The following is an 11,764-nucleotide window of genomic DNA, read 5'->3' on the forward strand; positions in this document are numbered from 1 at the left end:
TTGATGTAATCATACGAAGGTGATCGGTTCGATTCTTGAAATAAAAAGTGTGAAATAGCAGTCTTTGGCCAATTGGCAAGCAGGGTTTATTAATTTTGGTGTGTTAAATTAATACTCCTCCCAATTATAACTTGATAAGAGTTAAAAGAGTGAAATAGCAGGCTTTGGCCAATTATTAAAGTTGTGTTAGAGATTTGCCGATAAAACATTACCATAAATGTTTTTACTTTTCATGAAAGGAAAATATATTTTTCTTCTATATTTGGTTTATAATTTCCTTAGAGGAAAATTTAGGAGATCTATAAATTGAAGATCCCTCTTCTCATATCAAGAACACAAAAGAACATCCACAATGTAGTCAATAAAATTTTTTGTTTATGGGGAGATTTTTTCCTAAACATATTTATGATTTTTTAGTATTAATTTTCAATATGTAGGTCGATTGACCAAACTATATTAACAATATATTTTTATTCGTCGTCTAATTTGTCAATCATGTAATTTACAATTATAAGCTTCCGCATGATAACCGAACCGAGCGAGTTGGCTTAAATGATGATAGCATTGCATATTACCAAGTCACCAACCAAACCCATATTGTAAATTTTTAAAAAAAGAGAACATTTGCAAATTACTACAGTATTCTTTTCTGCATTAACCAAGCCCCTTAGTCAACCATTGACAAGGTGCAATTATATATTTATTGTTTGTTCATTTGGCAACTGCCTCTCTCTCTCTTCATCTTTCGTCCTGCTACTATCTCTGGAGCAACAAGAAGAAATTAAACATGAAGAAGGCGGCGCTGCCGTGGCCGTGGGCATCATATGCTCTAATATTGATCTACTCGTTGGGCATCTTCTTTGAGATAGCCGTAGCTCAAACAAACGCCACAACTGATCCTTCTGAAGGTCACTTGCTCTTTTTCTCCAAATTTACTTTCTCTCTATTGCAAACGAATTACTCAATGGTTTGTCCAAGTTCCCCTCCTTAATTAACAATCATGTGGTGCTAAATCAACATAATCTTTCCACTTTCATTCATGTTTTTAATATATATGCTAGTAGTTGGTTTATACAACAATGACTAATTTATTGCCATCCATTTTTTCCAAACTTTATACCCAATTCACTTAAAATTACAACGAAAAGAGTGTATTTGTAAAAAATTAAGTTAATAATTATATTAAATAACAAATACTTAATAAATATGACAGTCCTAAAACTTATTGAAGTGAAAAGATGTGAGAGAAAAGGCCAAAGTGAGGACAGCAGTTATTTGGATAACGACAGCATTGTGGTCCATGGAGAAGACTTGAGCTCGTCAACTTTTATACTAAATGATTTTTATCCTTATTACTGCAATTTAATTAATTATACTACACAATTATTTTTATTCTATCAGTGTAATTTGTCTAATTACATACATTGGTAGTAAAACGACAATATACTAAATGATTTTACATTGTCAGTGTAAACTTTAATTTTGAAAATTGTAGTCTCTTTTATGAATGTTGCTTAAGAAAGTTGGTTTAGTTGTTGTTAATTAGTGACATTTGAATTTGTGATTGTTATATATTCTCATAGTTGTGAGTGTGCAGCCCGTATATTAAACTCCATGTTCCAAAATTGGGAGATTTCTGCTACAAATCAGTGGAATATCAGTGGTGAGTTATGCAGTGGAGCTGCCATTGATTCAACTCCCATTGGAGATTTTAATCCTTCCATCAAATGCGACTGTTCTGCCAACAACAGAACTCGTTGTCACATCACTGGCTTGTAAGTCACTCTACACAATCACCTCCTGTATTCTAATGGCATTTATTTTAGTATTGACCTCAAAAAATCTTAATACTGCTGCTTGTATGCAATAGCATCTAGTGGTTCAGGTATTTACTCTATCCAATGCTTCTTTACAGGAGAGTTTCTGCATTGGACGTCAGGGGTGAAATCCCAGATGAATTTTGGAGTCTTACCTTCCTCAATGATCTGTACTTCCTTCCTCCTAGCTTATACTTTTCATGTTTTATCTCCCAACTACTCATATTTTGCTTACAAATTGCAGCAATTTGGCCCAAAATTACTTAACAGGCACACTTTCCCCATTCATTGGCAATCTGACTAGAATGAAATGGCTGTAAGTCTACTCTATTTCAGTTATTTATGCTCAGTCATGATATTACATGTTTGAAATAATTTAAATGTTTGGTGTCTTCAGAACCTTTGGCATCAATGCTTTGTCAGGGGAGATTCCAAAGGAAATTGGGTTGTTGACTGAGTTACTATCATTGTATGTTCTTATAATTATGTCCTTGGTTTTATGATATATCATCTATCGATGTATGAAGAGCATCAATCTTCATCGTTTCTCTGCATTTGTTCATCATTTCCTTGTGCTGCAGGAGTCTTAGCACAAACAACTTCTCCGGGCCTCTGCCTTCAGAGCTTGGAAACTTAACAAAACTGACACAGATGTAAGTTATGATGCATTGTTTAACATCAAATCTTAATTGTTAGATTTTTGGAGTTTGCCTGAGAAATATGTTATTTGTTCGTGAACATCATACTGAATCTAGATGGTGTTGCATTGTTTCAATATATATATCAAATGCAAGACCCTGAAATTATATAGTAGAGCAGGAGTTTGTCAACTCTCTAATGCAATCTATGTTCTGCTTGCTCTATTTTCATGCTAGAGGAGTATAGTTAACTAAATCCTTCTCTGGTTTCTGTATAAAGTAATCATTCCTTGTCTGAAGACTATGATAAGCTATGTTATTGTTAGGTTGTTAATATTTGTCACATGAATAGCAAAAAGATATAGAATACAACATGGCCAAGACATATAACTCTCATTTTACATACGTTGGTATCAATCTTCCTTGCCTTTTTTTTCTTTTTCTTTCTCATTCCATTCTACATGTTTGAAGCCTAAAAATTCTAATTTAAACATGCAACATACATAAATAGAAAGGAAAGAAAAATAGTATAAATTGAAATATATAGCACACATATCAGACATAGCAGATTCCAAACAATAAAACATAACAAATACATGAGAGTTTCTCAAACATCGGAAACAAAAGTTATTTTTGTGGTTTATAAGTTATTTTCTCCTGAATAGAGACTTCTTGATTGTTGAAATTTCACATGTTCAGAGGATTTTTGCGATGTATGAAACTGTTTTCTTATAACAGAATATATGTAACATCTTTCTATTTCTTTATATTTAATTATTCTGTCATTTCTGTATCTTGATTTTCTTTTTTTTCTGAAAAAACCCTACTATTTCGTTGCTTAGTTATCTCGACAGCGCTGGTGTTAGTGGACCAATACCATTGACGTTGGCAAGACTGCAGGACTTGGATACAGTGTAACAGCTCTTTGTCACGTGTTTCTTCTATAGCTTCCCAATTTTTACTTGGAGAAACTCGTGTATAAGAAATCTAACTGGAAAACGAACTATTTGTCTTTCAGGTGGACTTCAGATAATGCTTTTACAGGGAGGATTCCTGATTTCATTGGAAATAATTGGACAAAGCTTACTGTATTGTGAGACCACAGTTACTTGAACTATGTCCAGTTTTTAATTCTTGAGTTCTTTCGAGAATGGTGTCTCTCCTTTTTCTTGCAGTATTGCTAAATTGCCATTTCTGCATCTCCTAGCATAGTCTGTGACTGAGCTTTCTATTGCCACAGGAGGTTCGAAGGAAATGCTTTTGAGGGTCCAATACCAGCTTCCTTTTCCAACTTAACCACTTTAACTGATCTGTGAGTTTTTGCGACCGTTTTATCATCTTTGTTCATAGTTTAGAATCTCCTTTTACATTTACCAGAATCTGATATTTCATCTGCTGCATAACTATCAGGAGAATAAGTGATCTATCCAATGGGAGCTCTTCACTTGACTTTCTCAGGAATATGAAGTCTCTAAGCAAGCTGTAAGGAACAATATGACATAGCACCACATGCTCCAAATCTTGACATTTTATTTCTTTTCTTCTTCTCTGACCAACTGAATTTGGTATTTCCAGGGTTTTACGAAATAACAATATTTCAGGTTCCATCCCAAGTAATATTGGAGAATATCATAGCCTGTCACTACTGTGAGTTCTGAGCATGATAATGTTCTTATAAACATTTTAAGTCCTCAGTCTTTTGGATTGAACTTTAATTATCTCACTTATATGACCATAGCATCATATGTGAGCATAAACACTTCTAACAGTGTCGTACTACTATATCAACTCAAGTTCATGTGCTACTATATTGATCAATTACTACCCCTTTGGTCTAACATTTATTTTATTTTTTTCTTAGGGATTTGAGCTTCAACAATTTGACTGGGCGTATTCCAGATGCACTTTTCAATCTGACTTCGCTGACTCACTTGTAACAGATGATTTAAATTGCTTATATTTGATACCACCTTAACTATGTGTTCATGTGCTAATGCCCTTTTCGATCATCAGGTTTCTTGGTGATAACAAGTTAACAGGTGCCCTGCCAGCTCAGAAGATACGGTCTCTCCAGACTATGTGAGTAACTCTTGTTTTTATATGATATCCTTTCTGTTGAAATGAATATGCTGAACTATCAAACAGATTCACCATCTTATTAAGGAGAATGAAGAACTATTTCTGTTATAAGTTATTTCAGCATCTTCCTTTCTGAGACTTTGAGGCCTTACTAGGTAATACTGATAGGATAATACCAGAGGCTTTACTAGATTGATTCATAATATCTAGCATGTAATTGTGTATATAGCATACAGTCTTCAAATATTTTTATCTTATGGCCTTCTTGAACTGATGCTGCAATTTCATGCGGCTGGAGCAAACTCTAAATTACTATCTCCCTCTTACATATAAATGCTTGACATATTTTATATTTTTGCGCTCAAAAATATCTGAAATGCTTAACATCCCATCTTTTCATGTAGAGATTTATCTTACAACGAGTTATCTGGTAACTTCCCTTCTTGGATCAATGAAAATCTGCAATTGTAAGTATGAGAATAGCTGAAGTTTATATAATGCTTCACCTTATCTTTTTTCTCCCTACCTTTTGGTCTCAGTTTTGACTGTGCTCAGCATGCTAACAATGATACTTGGCAACTTGCAGAAATTTAGTTGCCAACAACTTCACAACAGAACAAATAGATCAATCAGATAGCAGGTAATCAGAAATTTAGTTGACAGCAAAATTATAGTTGTTTCTTTATTTGAAGAACTTAAACGGGTGATATTTCCTTTGTCTTCAGTTCTTTGCCTTCGGGGTTAAATTGTCTTCAACGGAATTTCCCTTGCAATCGAGGACGTCCAATATGTAAGTGCTTCCTACAATTCCTTGACGACAAAAATTCTAATCCAAGTTTCTGGTTTCATTAGCATGAATAAGTTTGAAAATTGTTGTTCTACATTTTGTATCTATAAACCAAAATATCAGAATGGATCAATATCCATTTAGTTGAATTCGTCCATTTAAGGTAATATACCTAAATCTGTAATATTTGTCCTACATTTTCTGTTCTTATGATATGTCGCTTACCAAGAAACAAGGACATCTCCTACTCTATTCTACTGCTAATGTTGTAATATAAAGCTGTGTAGTGGTTTCTTATCTTCTCTTGCATGTGACTTTTCATAATTCACAGATTCCGACTTTGCAATTAAATGTGGAGGAGGACGTGCAATAAGATCTAGTGATCAGATATCGTATGAGAGGGAGAATGAGACTCTGGGTTCAGCAACATATTTCATGACTAGTACAGGGAGGTGGGCTGTTAGTAATGCTGGTCTGCATTCTGACCGTCCAAATCAGAGCTTCACAAGCTTCACCTCATCTCAGTTTACAAACACCTTGGACTCTGAGCTCTACCAAACTGCACGAATTTCCGCTGGATCACTCAGATACTATGGCTTGGGCCTTGAGAATGGTAATTACACTGTGACGCTCCACTTTGCGGAGTCAGAAATCTTAAATCCCCCAACTTGGCGTAGTGTTGGAAGACGTGTATTTGACATCTATGTACAGGTACGCATTATTTTTAAAAATAGAGAAACATATATTATTCATAAACAAAGAAATATTGGAATGATTTGGGTCCGAAAAGAGCATCACTTTAATAATTTTATGGTTATCTTTTTCCAGGGAATTCGGCAGTTGAAAGATTTTGACATTAAGAGGGAGGCTGGGGGAAGATCCCTCGCAGCTGTTCAAAGGCAATTTACAGCTCAGGTCTCTGATAATCATCTTGAAATACATCTCTTCTGGGCTGGAAAAGGGACCTGCTGTGTACCTATACAAAGCACATATGGACCTTCCATATCAGCAATCAGTGCAACCCCAGGTATCCATGAATTACAGACACCAATTAGATTCTTAAATGAGGCATTCAGAACTGTACTCACACTGCTAAGCTTTTCTACAGATTTTGAACCCTCTGTTAGCAACCAGCCTCCTACTACAAAAGAGAACCGGACCGGTCTGATTGTGGGCATTGTTGTAGGAGTTGGAGTCATAAGCTTGATTTCATTATTTGCTGTCTATTACCTAATTCAGAAAAGAAAACAGCAGAAGGCTTTGGAGGATGAAGGTAGGAAATGCAATCTGCTCTTGTATGGTTTTTCCGTCTTCGACTTTCAAGTGATTCATCTATCTTTGAGTTTAACTGCTACTTGGAAAGTCGGTTAGCAACACTTCCATTTCAAGGTTCTTTTTTTTTGTTCTTGATATTGACAATTTGGTTTAGTTGAGCAAGAGTTAATGCAAGGAGTCAGCATTTGCATTCCTTCAGTTTATGCACCTTATGAAATAATGTATAATGTATGTTCTAGTGTGTATAAGTCCCAGAAATTGATTCCTTCGGCTTATTAAGGACATTTTCTCTTCAAATTTGCAGAGTTCATGGGGATAGATACCAGACCCTACACTTTCAGCTATTCAGAACTTCGAGCTGCTACTGGTGACTTCTCTTCTTCTAATAAGCTTGGAGAGGGAGGTTTTGGACCAGTTTACAAGGTAATATCTTCTTCCACATGAAGTCCTGAAGTAACTAGCGTTCCCTATATTGCAATTTTCGTTGCAACTATACCTCACATGTTTCTCAAACATCAGGAAATTATGTTTCATGACTAAATACTTGTGCTTCCTTGTTTGCTTTTGTTTTGCTATGAATTATGGAAAACAGGAAATGATTTTATGAAATCGTCTGAACCTTGAACCAATTTTTTGTGGTCCATAGGGAACACTAGAGGATGAGAGAGTAGTTGCTGTTAAACAACTGTCTGTGGCATCACATCAAGGAAAGAGTCAGTTTGTGGCAGAGATTGCTACTATATCAGCTGTACAACACCGTAATCTTGTGAAACTCTATGGTTGCTGCATCGAGGGAGACAGACGATTACTTGTTTATGAGTACCTTGAAAACAAGAGTCTTGATCAAGCATTATTTGGTACTAATGAATACAATATCTTGGAACTTCTGCCTTTCATCATATAAGAGAAGAAAAAAAATTACATTTACTGATTTTTATAGAATGATTATTGAGCTTATGGCTTCAATTGTGCAGAGAAAGGATCTTTATATCTTGATTGGCCAACACGCTTCCAGATATGCTTGGGAGTAGCAAAGGGTCTAGCGTATCTTCATGAGGAATCTCGAGTCCGTATTGTCCATCGAGATGTCAAGGCCAGTAATATCCTGCTTGATGCAGATCTAAACCCAAAAATTTCAGACTTTGGATTGGCAAAACTTTATGATGACAAACAGACACATATAAACACTCGTGTTGCAGGCACAATGTAAGATCCTGAAAATGGAAGATGTCTCATATTCTTAGACTCCTTTTCTATAGTTTTGTTTCATGCCCGTTATCATTTTCTTGTAGAGGGTATCTTGCACCAGAATATGCCATGCGCGGACATCTGACAGAGAAGGCTGATGTGTTTGGCTTCGGAGTTGTAGCTCTAGAAATTGTCAGTGGTAGAACAAATTCTGATGAGAGCTTGGAAGAAGACAAGATCTACCTTCTTGAGTGGGTAAAGTCCTTTCCTTCTTTGCTTTTAGTAAAGCATTAGAACAATGTACTTTCATTGCTGCTCCAAGTGGTTATGCAACTTCTAGCTTATCAGGATTGATATACATACCACTTGGATTAACGAAATGGAAGAATATCTTCCTTTGCATTCATGCTTTTCTACTTTTTATCTCTATTATCTACCTTTAAAGACTTTGACTTATCATGCTGTACTGTGGTTCCTACATTTATCGTTTAGTTCTAACCATATTCACTGACTCGTGTGTGTACTGCTCTTCTAGGCTTGGCAACTTCATGAGAAGAAGCGCGAAACTGAGCTAGTGGATGCAAATTTATCTGAATTTGATGTAGAAGAAGTGAAAAAAGTAATTGGGATAGCTCTACTATGCACTCAAACATCCCCAGGATTACGACCCTCAATGTCCCGTGCAATAGCAATGCTTACAGGAGATGCTGAGGTTGCCGCTGCGACTTCCAGACCTGGATACCTGACCGACTGGAAATTTAAAGATACAACAACCTTCATGAGCGATCATTCTTCGCAAATGCAAAATTCATCAGTGGGTACAAGTACAGCCGCGACTACAAATTATTCACCATCAGGTCAGGACACACCAATGCTCAGTGACATCATTGGAGAGGGTAGATGAAATCTTCTATTTTTCAGTCAGAGATGAAGCGAGACATATCAAATAAACCTTTGTTTGCTTTGAAGATGTTAGATTCTTTCTGCATGTATGTATTATAACCATTTGTGTATGGGTTTTCGTTGATTTAAGGACTGACTACTTTGCCTATCTTTTTTTAAGACAAAATATTGCTATGACTAAAAAGATACATATTGTGCAACTTCCCTTAACCTCACATAAATCATTTTTCTTCTACTACACGATTTCAGAAGCTAAAAGCTTGAGGCAATTCAGTTGTAGAGCATAAAAGAGAAGATACATCCCATTTTGATGCAATTTAATTCTTAAACCGCACAAAATGGTCATCGTTATGAAATAATCTGTCAACTATAAATACACTTATTTTCTCTTGTCCCTTTCTTTTATTTCTTCTCCCAGGAATGACAAACTATTACTAGAAAAAATACGAGTTACTAATATTTTCTTCACATAATTTCAGAGGCAGGATTTCATATATATAGTAGTTAGTTATTTATAATAATATCTGCATAAATAGTCCTAATAGTAATACGTGTCACGATACTTGGCGCTTTCGTATTCTGATCCTTTAAGAACATGTTTTCTGAAAAGATTGGTCAAACCAATGCTACATATCAATTATTGACGAAAGATAACTTCTCAAATGAGCTAAGTCTAATACTACAAAGGAATTTTCTCCTCTCAAAATAAGCAATTTTTGAGACCAAATAGATTGTTAAATTATAAGCGTTCAATCCTTAAGGTTCTGTTTGGAAAGCCACTTGGTAATTGGAATTGGTGTAATTACTAGGGTAGTAATTACCAGCCTAGTAATTACACAGTCTAGTAATTACGCTGACCTGTTAGGTTGCCACAGTGTAATTACACTGTATGTCTTGTTTGGATGCCACAATGTAATTACAAATGTTGTGTTTGGATGCACAATTGCAATCATAAAATTATATTAAATTTTAAAAATAAAAATTAATTATTTAAAATTTATACTAGACAAATAAGAAACTTTATAAATAATATTAAATTAAATATTTAAGAGATATATTCTTTTTTGAAAATATATTACTTAATAAACATATGTTTTTAACTAATATTATGAAAAAATTATTGATTTATATTTTTAAAATTAATATATTTCAATTGAATTGATCATAAAAACTAAAAGTATGAAGTTTCTACGAACATCGTGAAATGCATGTTTGATAAAAAGATTAATATATAAATAATATGTCATAAATTATTAAATATTCAACAAAAAGATAATCTATCAAGTCTAATTAAAAAATGACTTGCAATGTGAATTCCATATTACTAAAACAAATGAAACTGAAAAATATAACATAAGTTATAAATTCAAAACAAAAAATTTAACATAATACTCTTATAGCAAATTTCAACATATCATACATAAATATGATTTTTTTTTATTTTTTTTAAAAAAAAAACGTAAGTCTATAATCTTACTTAACAATAAATTCTATTTTAATTTAAAAATTAGAATATTAATAAAATTATGCTAATGAGAAAATAAGCATGACATAAAGAAATAGATAATTTGAAAAAATTGCATAGAATCACATGAAGTAAGGTTGAAAACGAGAAGAAAATGAAATATAATAATATAAAATATAAAAACTTCTAGAAATTTTTAGAATAATAAAAATAAAAATAGAACTTAAAATAATATAAGTGAAAAAAATTTAAAAACAAAAAAATAAAAATAGAATTAAAAAAAGAGAAATTACTGCCTGTGAATCGAATAGTGTAATTACCCCTTGCCAATTACACCAATTACCTGCTGACCAAGTAATTACCCTGTCTAACCAAACATGACAAACAATGTAAGTACACCAAATTCAATTACCAGGGTGTCCTTCCAAACAGGTCCTAAGGGTTCTAAATATTAATTCTATTACCATGAGCTTAGATCCTGTTGTAATTTTAGTGAATATTGATAGTATATAAATTTATAATACGTGTAAAAACGTACTCCATTGAATTCCGGTTGCATCTCCTAGACTCCTACTTCAATCAAAGTCTTTTTGGTCAATTGTTGTGCAGAAGATTAATGTTGTTAGTCGTTGTATTGTATCGTATTATATTGTTAGTTTAAATATAATTTTTGTTTTGATTGTTACTTAAATTTTATTATATCGTATCGTTAGATAACGACAAAAAGACCTTAATAGTTAAAGTCGCATGGGTCCTCCTCTAATTAAGTAGGAGAAAGAGTAGTTATGTTTCATTATTCCGTATTAATGGCCATATTTGACAAAAGACAACGTCCGGCGAAATTTCAAAGGCTCAATCATTGCATATTTTGCCAAATGTAATATGACATTAACATAACCAAGCACTAAGCAGTGCATGATGAACTAGCTAGTAAGCTGTATATTTGGAAAAAGAAATTAAACATGAAGGCAAGCGGACTATTTGGCCTGAGCTTGGCCATCATGTTTGGTCTACTGCTGGAGATAGCCGTAGCTCAAACAAACACAACTACTAATCCTTCTGAAGGTGCGTGCCTTCCCTTTCCCCTGCTTTTTTCTGGAATTTTACTCTCTTCTTGCTCTGTTTTTGGATCAGGTTTTAAAATAAATTGGTGTCATGCCAAAGTTTTAATAAAGCAAAATCTATCAGATAATAAGAGAGAAAATTTTAAACCATCAATGATACTTTGTGTATAACAGACAATAGGGAGACCCTATTTGAAAACTTTAAAAGATGAGGACATTCAATTAAATTGGAAGTCCCACTTCATATTGTATGCCCTATTTGGGGTGTGTTTGGTATGAAGGAAAACATTTTCCGGAAAATGTTTTCCAATTTTCTCATGTTTGGTTGGGCTAAATGTTTTGGAAAATGTTTTCCAAATCAACTCATTTTCCTCAAATTTAAGGAAAATAACTTCCCTTCAAAACTTATGGAAAACATTTTCCAAAATTCTCTTCCAACTTCAAACCTACCCCCAACCACCCCCCTCCAAAAAAAAATAATTTTAAGTTTGTTTTCAAAAAATATTTCAATTTCAAAATTTCATTTTTTTCACCCTTACCCTTGACCC

At 33.8% G+C, this 11,764-nt stretch overlaps 2 protein-coding genes across 4 annotated transcripts in view; both read left to right on the top strand.

The window, feature by feature from the left end:
* Positions 1-713: 713 nt before the first annotated feature.
* Positions 714-8,835, top strand: LOC102587261 (probable LRR receptor-like serine/threonine-protein kinase At1g56140). Its single transcript, XM_015308131.1, has 24 exons — positions 714-908; positions 1,598-1,775; positions 1,916-1,987; positions 2,062-2,133; positions 2,215-2,286; positions 2,399-2,470; positions 3,298-3,369; positions 3,474-3,548; positions 3,696-3,767; positions 3,866-3,937; positions 4,031-4,102; positions 4,317-4,388; positions 4,469-4,534; positions 4,939-5,001; positions 5,121-5,174; positions 5,260-5,324; positions 5,653-6,032; positions 6,150-6,348; positions 6,430-6,594; positions 6,901-7,019; positions 7,243-7,453; positions 7,571-7,802; positions 7,889-8,039; positions 8,320-8,835. Exons 1-24 carry the CDS (start codon positions 788-790, stop codon positions 8,686-8,688), a joined length of 3,096 nt encoding a protein of 1,031 aa, XP_015163617.1. The 5' UTR covers positions 714-787; the 3' UTR covers positions 8,689-8,835.
* Positions 8,836-10,972: 2,137 nt separating this feature from the next.
* Positions 10,973-11,764, top strand: part of LOC107060341 (probable LRR receptor-like serine/threonine-protein kinase At1g56140) — an 11,243-nt gene continuing 10,451 nt past the window's right edge. The window contains exon 1 of one of the 3 annotated variants that reach the window (XM_015308132.1): positions 10,973-11,217. In XM_015308132.1, coding sequence (XP_015163618.1) covers positions 11,115-11,217 — 103 coding nt within the window. In that variant the 5' untranslated portion in view covers positions 10,973-11,114. The remainder of the gene's footprint in view (positions 11,218-11,764) is intronic. The other 2 variants (XM_015308133.1, XM_015308134.1) reach the window with 2 other exon arrangements.

The sequence above is a fragment of the Solanum tuberosum genome, unplaced genomic scaffold, assembly GCF_000226075.1.
Source record: "Solanum tuberosum cultivar DM 1-3 516 R44 unplaced genomic scaffold, SolTub_3.0 scf00076, whole genome shotgun sequence".
Taxonomy (NCBI): domain Eukaryota; kingdom Viridiplantae; phylum Streptophyta; class Magnoliopsida; order Solanales; family Solanaceae; genus Solanum; species Solanum tuberosum.